Here is a 9,825-nt window from a genome sequence, read left to right as displayed (position 1 = left end):
GATCTAACTCCGTAACCAAGCCTTCATCCTGGGATTCTATCACATTTACACCATTTCCTTTGTTGTTACATGGTGAGGTAATGGGTTTGAAGTGACATTAGGAGTCGAGCCATTTCCTTTAATCTTCAGCCACCCATTCTTTCTCCATCATCTTTCTCCATCATAGCCGCCAGTGATTTAGACTCTTGCGGCGGTGTAGTTAGCCGTGGTGGCTCTTCTTTCTCTATTATGACCAGCGATTCAGACTCTTCCACAAGTGTAGGTGGAGCAAGCAGAGAGGCTTCTATTTCCTTCTTTTCAGCCACAGGTGGAGGTGACGGAGCCTGGACTTCTGGCGGTGGGGCAGTAGAAACAGAAGAATCTTCGGCCATGTTTGGAAGAGGAGACAGAGATAAGGAAGTGTTTAGCGTGCGAAGAAAAAGAGGGGAGGGAGTGAGAGTGCGAGGGAAGAGAGAGAAGAGAAAAAGAGTAAAGTGAAGTGTATATGCTGAGGAAATGAGTCACGCGGGTCTGAGTTGTGAGTTATGAGTTCTGACTGCATTTTTTTTTTTTAACGTAAGATTGAAAAAACAGACAATTGTTTGAGAGAGTAAGGGAAATCTGGAATCCTATGCTATTAGTCCATTTATTATTTTTTTCATGTAAACATAATTTTTTTTTTTTTATTTCATCTTCTCCATCTCTTTGGATTTTCTTAAATTCTAATTCAATTGTCGTTATAAATTTTAATAGTATTAATTTGATAATAAGTATCTATTATTTTACTCTCTCTCTGCATATAAGTTAAATTTAATATTAAATATTAATTTTTTCATACTTTTGCTAGTTGAATATTCTACTTAAAAAATAAGTAATGGATTTAGAAAAAAAATAAATAATGAATAGAGTCGGTGTTCATGAAAGCCAAAGGAAACTTGCAGCTAGTTATATCCACCGTCCCGTTTAGGTTATCATTTAGAGATATCATCCACTAAATTTCAATAGTACCAGTTTGAATAATATAATAAGTTTAAAATAGGTTTGGATTTGAAAGCCTCTGTTTAACAATAATTTTTAAGATATGATTTAATATTTTGATTTTATATTATTAGATTATATAATATTTATAATAATATTTAAATATTAAAAGAATGGTTTATAAAAAGTTGCCTGTTTAAATTTTTAGAAGTTAAGAGAGTATTTTAATTAGAATCAATAATATAATATTACTATTTTTATATTTAATAGTCAATCTAACAGTTATTTTTATCGAATATTTATACTTTAAATTATAATATAAATAATTAATAATTAATAGTTAATCAATATTAATACAGCTAATAACTACTGAATAACTAATATTATCGAAAAAGTGTGAAAAAATAATCATGGATGCAAATTAGGGATAATGTTGTATATGTTCTTTGAGTGAAGGTTGTGAAATATTTGTGCAAGGTGGAATATTGTTTTGACTCATGCAATTAAATAATGACTTAATTACAATTTTTTTAAAGTTTTGGGATATTTAATTTCTTAAGGGTGAATATGTAATTAACTAATTTAAAGAGTTATAAAAGCCCTACCTAAAAAGTTTTTCTTTTTTGATAAACTAGTTATTAGTAGCCACCGTAGAAGGAAAGAGATATTTTACATTCTCTTTAAAAACAGTTTTGGAGACTTCCAACACTGATAATCTCATCATTAAAGAATGAACATATCCACGATTGTTACAATTATACTTAAAATTGTTTTAATGTATATGTTTTAAACTATAATTAATTATATTTTTTTTGTTTAAACACGATTGATTAAGGAATTAAAATTTTAAATTTATGATTTTAGCTACGTGTATAATCTATTAAATTTCCAATGAAGAGAGACCTTGTGATCTAGTCATAGTCCTTCAAAATTGCTGAACTAGATTTGCATGTTTTGGTGCGAACCACAACCGCCTCCAAATAGTGTTTGGTCTATTTCACCTAGGCACGAACATTGCTACAAACGAGAAAGGCATTTTTAGCCATCAAGCTGGCTACGTAATTATTATCTCTCCTAATTAGGGGTGGCCACGGTTCAGGAATCACCGGTTACGGTTCTTGAACCGTCGGTTCAGATTCAATGAAATTATGAACCTAAATCAAATCGTCATGGGACGGTTTGAAAGATTCTCGAACCGATTCATTCCGTTCGAGCCGGTTTAAATGGGCTTTAAAGAATAGTTCGAAAAATGACAGTTCAAGACGGTTTGAAGGACGGTTTGAAAGCAGTTTATGGGAGGTTTAAGAGCGACTTAAGAAAAACTCCAGTTAGATAAGTAGAGCACATTGGGTTAGAAGATAGAAAGAAAAGAATAGATAGACCTAAACTGACTTGAAGGAGAATAGTACAACATAACCTAGAAGCATTACACATTTCCGAGGATTTAACCCAAAATCGTTTAGAGTGGAGAAAGAAAATCTATATAGCTAACCCCAATAAATTTTTGAGATAAAAGCTTAGTTGAGTTAAGTAAAATTGAGTATTACTTGCCCATTTTTTAAAAAATTATACGATAATTGATAATTAAAAAATATAAAAGAAAAAATATCAAAATAGAGGGTATTGAAAATTTTATTAAAGATATAAAATAATGATAGAGTAATTGAGATAGTATTAAAAATTTTAGTGAGCATATAAAATAACAAAGTAGGGGAATTGTGAAAGTACTAAGAATTAAAAGGAGTGTAGAAAATAATTATTTAGAAAATTTGAGAGAAATTGAAAGAGTATTAAGAATTAAAGAAAGTATAGAGAATTAATGATATATATATATATATATATATATATATATATATATATATATATATATAAATGAATTAGGAGTGAAGTGAGATATTTATTAAATTTTTTTGTATTTAAATCGCTGGTTTGGTCCGGTTTGAAACTGTCGATTTAATCCGATTCGGAACTACCGATTCACAGTTTCTAAAAAATATGAACATGAACCAAATCGTAGAAGGATGATTTCGGTCCGGTTCGAAGCAGATTCCGCTTTTAACCGGTTTCGATCTGGTTTTGACCGAATTGATTTCAGTTCGGTTTCGATTCGAAACCGGACTGTGGCCACCCCTACCCCCAACAATAAAGAATGAAGTTGCTAACTAAGAGATCTGAGCTTAAAATATGAATATCAGAGGAGACATGCATGCGTTAGTTATAAGGCTGCCTTAATGTGCCTCATCACCTGCTCTTGCGTAAACAGGGTGCATCTCGAAAAGGTTGTAGTTACTTTTTTTATTTTTTTTGAGAGGAAAGCTTGTATTTTGATGAGGAAAGCTTCCACTTCCTCTTGCCAATGAATTATTGAACCAGCAGTGGGGCCAGCTACATGTCGGTCCACGACAGTTTTCTTATCTTTCAGTTTCTCAAGCTCCTCTTTCAGATTCTTGATGTTAAGTTCGTAGCCAGTTAGGTAACCAATATGTCGGCTGATAGGGGCCACCAAGGCTTTAGGAATTTCAACAGCAATTGCACTTGCAACAGCAATGAGAATCTCCATTTCTCTCGCTCTATTTCCAGAATAACCAAGACCTGAAACACAAATGCCAACAAGAACAGTAAAACACGAATTCAAATATTAAAAAAAAAACTAAAGGATGGCATATATATATATATATATATATATATATATATATATAGATTACTGACAAACGGAAATTTAATATCACTGATTTTGAAATTTAATAACCACCAAATGTAACTAATCCTAGAAAAAAATATAAACTAAAAAATAAATTAAATTGAAATAAATATTATATAATATATTAAAATGAAATAAAATAAATCACCCTTTTTTTAATAGTGCATCCATAATAACAATTATGCAACAAAATAAATTATCAGAGTAATGAATAGGGATATCGAAGGATATTTATATCTATCTGTATACCATATAATAGTATATTACAAGTCAATTTTCTCATTCTTACTTGATTACTGCTATGAATTTCAAGCATATTTTTTATATTTTGATTGAATCATTAGTATATTTATTTTAAATTTAAAAAATAATATTTATTTATAATTAATTATGATTTTGAGAATTTAACTATATTAAATATATATATTAAACTTATCAAAAATACCCTTCATTTTTCAAATTAATTACAATTATATTTTTACTATTAAAGTTAATTTTAAAGTTTGTATAAATTCAAAATTTTTAATTCTACTTAAATTAAATTTAAAATTTTATAAGAAATAATTAACTAAGAAAGTAATAAGTGAAAATAAAAATTATTATTAATCTATAACCTATAATAACTTAATGATGAAAATTTGTCATTAATTACCTTTAATGGTAATATGTCTATTGATAATACTTAAGCAATAAGAAGTTTTTCTTTACAAAGTCGTACACGCTTTATCTATCGCTAATATTTTCGATAGCAGAAACAATTTCATATACATTTATCACTAATAATTGTACTTCTATTAAAAATCCTATTATAATTCTATATTCTTAATTCTATAAGAATTATTAATTTTTAAAAAAAATATTTAGTTTATTAAAATGAAATTAATAAACAATATTAAATACCCAATCTTACTTATGCCAATTTATTTATTTATTTTAAATATTTACAAACTTATAATATTAAATTATAAAATTATTATTAAAAAATTTTAATTAAATAAAAAAATTATATTTATACCTATGGATATAAAATTGTAATCCTATCCAATGACAAATATTTTATTTATTATACATTTGTAGCTTTTTTTAAAAAAAAAAATTAGCAACGGATAACTTTTACATTTACCTTTTATTTTCGTGTAATAAGACTCAAGCTTAATTAACTTTGACTTATAGTTTGACTTTTGTCTTTCTTCACTGTATTTTTGTATTTTTTTTCCCTTCTGTGTATATAAATATTAGAATTAAAAAGAAATTATAAACTATATAAATAGCAGAGTCAAAGAAGATGATTTAAAAAAACTATAGAAATTAAATGTGTAAAAATTTAAAAATACAAATTAACTTTTATTAGAAGTAAAATATAGTTATGGTCATTAATTTGTTATTATGATAATGAATGATAATAATATTATATTATATACAAAAAATTAAGAGAAAATTACATAAAAACAAATAAAATCACAAGTAACGAGTATAAACAACGTGCGATGTGTGTTAAAAAAAAAGTAAATTAAATATTGGAAGTTGATTGTGAATTACTAATTTTTCTATTAAGTGATTTTTAATTTTTAAAATATATTTAATAAACTATTTAATTAAACAAATTTAATAAATTTACTATATAGTTTATCATATAATTAATCAATTTATAAATATTACAGTCTAAAAAAAATAATTATCACATAATTTTAACTATTTCATGCCAAATGTATATATCACATAATTATTAAAATGGTATAATACACTTATTGAGTAAAATTTTTTTAATCAAAATATTTTGCACATACGTAATTCAATATCTTTGTCAATATGATTTTTTTGATTTATAAAAAAAAAATATTATATTATTAATAATGTGAACCTGCATAACGTGCGAACATACTACTAATAAATTATTATAGAAATAGCACATTAAGAGTAGTCTTTTTCCAACTCTAAATTGTAATTTGTAGATTGTGAAAAAGTATTAAATTTTAATTAATTTATTTATTTGAAAATTTGTTATCTTGATAAAAAAATTGCATATATTATATAAAAATTATTATTTTAATCTATTATATTTCTATTAAATTCAAAAACTTATTATAGAAATAAAAAATCAAGTGTTTTTAATATAACAATTATATATATATATATATATATATATATATAATCTTTAAATCATGTGCAATAAATTTTATAATACATTTGTGCTAAGCCCCTTATTTATTATGGATAAGGGTTAAGCTACGCTCCACCATATGTGTGTGGGTTATATGATTCTTCCTTGCATCTAGTGTTGGGCGTATCCGCAAATATACGGATCGTCTCAAGTAATTGAGTAAAGAACTAAAATGTTAAATTTATGATTTTAGCTACGTGTATAATCTATTAAATTTCCAATAAAAAGAGACCTTGTGATCTAGTCATAGTCCTTCAAAATTGCTGAACTAGATTTGCATGTTTGGTGCGAACCACAACCACCTCCTAACAGTGTTTGGTCCATTTCACCTATGCATGAACATTGCTACAAACGAGATAGGCATTTTTAGCCATCAAACAGGCTACGTAACTGTTATCTCTCCTAACAATAAAGAATGAAGTAGCTATCTAAGAGATCTGAGCTTAAAATATGAATATCAGAGGAGACATGCATGCGTTAGTTATAAGGCTGCCTTAATGTGTCTCATCACCTGCTCTTGCCTAAACAGGTTGCATCTCGAAAAGGTTGTAGTTACTTTTTTTTTTTTTTTTTTTGAGAGGAAAGCTTCGTATTTTGATGATGAAAGCCTTTCTCGTTTCTTACTTTTATTGAGCATCCATAACCCTAAATACAAATCTAAGCCCACAATGCTAATTTTTGAAGTCTACACTGCATTTGCATAAGCCCAGCCCAAAGTTGTTAGGAAAAGTCTTACGCTAAAAGAAAAATATAATAATAAAAATGTCTAAATAGAAAAAAAAATTATTGCTTTTTTTTTTTTAATCTTATTGCGCACTTTTGATTTTAAAAATTAAATGATAATTTTTGAATTTATATAATTTTATGATGATCATATATTCCTATCAAATTAAGTACCAAAAAACTTATAAAAGAAAATACTTAAAAAAATAAATTTGTCAAGAAAAAGAAAAAGAAAAAGAAAATTTTCGTTATACTATTTTTGGGTTTTCTTTAGGCATCCAAACAGAGTAGAATAGAAAAAAAAAATCCCAATTTTATCAAATGGTTTTTCGATTATTAAATAATAAAAAAATATAAAAAAAAAAAACTCAAGCAAAAGTAACAAAGTAGGAGAGAGGGAATATGCTCTTTATGAATTTTTGAGGGTAATTTTTATAGTTTATTCTCAAATTTTATCGTGTATTTTATTTTCATCACTTAGTTTCAATTTGTTATTAAATAAATTTCAAAAATTTAATTTTATTTTATAAAAAATTCTTTTAACAAGTAATAACATATCTTTAAATTAAAAAAATTTCTTTAAGTTATAATGTGATATCTACAATAGCAGATCGTTATGATAATGTTAGTATTTTTATGATAAATCTAGATAGATAGTGATTGAGATGGTTAGTTTTTTTATTTTTATAGTTTAAAAAGAAATGAGGTAAAAATGTAATTTTATTATTTTTTTAAACCTAAAAATTTGTAAAATTTTTGTAAAACAAATTTAAAATTAAAGAATTTTTTAATAACAAATTAAATTTAAGAGATGAGAGGGACAATGTTTAGAAATGGACTATAAAATTACATGAATAGTGAGCTTTTTTAATGAAAATCTTCAATTAAAAATAAGAAAAAATAATAAAAGAAAAACTAATGAACTTAATGTGAAGGGAAAATTGAGCAAATCGCAAAGTTAGGGCCAAGAGACACCCCAAACTCCTTTAAAATCAAACTTAACATAAGAAACTTAATCAAACAAGCGATAGTTATATCCACATCGTACAAAAATCCCAAATTAAATATCAACAGACAGCAGGTTCCAAGAGCAGCAGCACATCAAGGACAGCAAAGCAAACCCAAAGAAACAGCAAACTCCAAATAACAAAGGAGCAAGAAGACACCAACAGCACCAAGATCAAAAAGACCACCAAATCAAAGAATTGGAAGCCCAAAGAAACAACAAACGCCTCCGAGGAAACCAACGCAACAGCAAGGATCCAGCAGCCCCAGAGTTCTAAATCTCCTGCGAAAAACAACAAAGATAAGCAAACTTAGCAACACAATCGTGAGATCAAGCTAATATACAAAATTCCAATTAAAGATTGTTAGGACTAGGAATTAATGATGTTTGATAGTATAGTCTGATCCATTTTTGTGAATTCTGTATATATCATATTGCGTAACATAAAATAACGAATGTGGAAGATTACGCTACAAATACCTTAAGAATTGAATGCCATTTTGCTCTTCTGCCTGAAATTTGGCATCATCAAGGATTTAAAGTTGCTTAACATCAGATTCATCATCTACTTCATACTTGGCATCATCAGATTCATCATCTACTTCACACTTGGCAACATCAGATTTATCATCTACTTCACACTCGGAAGAATCAGATTCATCATTAGCAACAACTTCCTGTGTAACGAATAAATGAGCTTTTGTAATAAGTTTTGCCAATTATATTTATATTATTTGTCACATTCAAATTTGAGGATATAAAGCATATAATAAATACAAATATATTTCTAAAGTGATGTTCTAATAAATCAGAAATTCAATTTACTCTTGTTCACTTTTCTTCTTTTGAAAGCATTGGTCAAGTCATTTAGTCTAAGAAATTTGTCCACCATCATATTTAATTATTTATAAATTTTAATTCGAGATACTACAATTTTATTTACAAGAAATTCATGGGGTTATTCACCAATCAAAACTAAACTCATAACTTTTAAAAGACATTTGATGACTAAAGGAAAGCAAGCTCTATGTTTATAAAAAAAAAAAAAAAAAAAAAAAAAGAAGAAAAATTAAAACCATACATATGACAAAGCTTAGGTTGAGGAAGAGTAAAAGCTATTAGGAAATGGATCATACCTTGAACAAGTGACTCATTGTTGAATTAAGGTCTGGAGTTCCCATTAATTGATGGTTCTCAAAATTTATATTAAGTTCCTTTAGCTTTGGCATGCTTAATGATCCATAAGAGAATGTCTTCATCCCATTACATTCCAAAAAGTTCAGATTTTCTAATAATGGAAATTCAAGGGCATAAATCCCATTGCAGAAACTCTTGAGACTGAGTAAGTAATTAAATACCAGAGACTTTAGTTTAGGGAACACAATTATGTCCTTGCTTGCTTCTTCTTCTTTTTCATCCTCATTCGGAACTATTATTTCCTCCAACATATAACAACTCCTTATGTCTAGTTCTTGGAGTTGTACAAGACACTTAGCCACGGCAACTGATAATATGTTTCTCAAACTGTTGCAATCATAAACATTTAGCTTTCTCAGCTTCTGAAAGCCAATGACATTTTTTGGAATTTTCTTGAATATGTGCACAAGTTTTGGTAGGTTTGATAGCCGGACTTCTTCAAGGTGAGAGAGTGTTACAACATTTCCTCCATCAGCATTCACTCCTTCAAAATCGAATATCTCCATCAATGAACCGCAGTCGTGCACAGAAAGCTCTTCCAACTTTTGAACACATTCTATCAAAATGTAGGGAATCAAATTCACCCAGTCTTGACAGTTTTCAACATCCAAAACACGTACATTACTTAAATCACCATCTGATGGTTGGCCATCCTCTATCCTTCTCAAAGTATTCTTGCGACGGATGAGTAATCTTGTCAACAGCTGTAGTGCTCATCATATCATAGCCACCAAATAAACACAAAAATTCATTACTATAATTGGAGAATGTGAAATGCTATATACATATATGTGAACTTGATTCTACAAAATTAAAACTCATAGAAAAGGTCTTTGGCCTAGTTGTAAGTAGTGTGGAGACTCTCCTTATTTTACTTACTATAATTTTATATAGTGTTGTGTGAAAATTAGCTCTTAATTATCTCTAGATGTAGCCTACTAGAACTACATTCTAAAATCCTTACTATGGGAAAAGCCAATGTGATTTTTCACCAATCAATTCTAATTATTGATAAAAAGGGAGTTGACAACTTTTAATGAGACTAGAATTATAATTATTTAATTAAGAGAGTGTTATAGA

General features: G+C 27.7%; 1 protein-coding gene across 1 annotated transcript in view; it reads right to left on the bottom strand.

Moving 5' to 3' along the window:
• Positions 1 to 7,483: 7,483 nt before the first annotated feature.
• LOC110636714 (uncharacterized) overlaps positions 7,484 to 9,825 on the bottom strand; it is a 64,715-nt gene continuing 62,373 nt past the window's right edge. Inside the window, exons 8-10 of the mRNA XM_058150624.1 lie at positions 8,685 to 9,449; positions 8,029 to 8,225; positions 7,484 to 7,830 (exon numbers count right to left, since the gene is read on the bottom strand). Of these exons, the coding sequence (XP_058006607.1) occupies positions 8,085 to 8,225; positions 8,685 to 9,449 (906 nt within the window). The 3' untranslated portion in view covers positions 7,484 to 7,830; positions 8,029 to 8,084. The remainder of the gene's footprint in view (positions 7,831 to 8,028; positions 8,226 to 8,684; positions 9,450 to 9,825) is intronic.

The sequence above is a fragment of the Hevea brasiliensis genome, chromosome 8 (assembly GCF_030052815.1).
Source record: "Hevea brasiliensis isolate MT/VB/25A 57/8 chromosome 8, ASM3005281v1, whole genome shotgun sequence".
Classification (NCBI taxonomy): Eukaryota; Viridiplantae; Streptophyta; class Magnoliopsida; order Malpighiales; family Euphorbiaceae; genus Hevea; species Hevea brasiliensis.
This window is presented reverse-complemented; position numbering and strand designations above follow the sequence as displayed.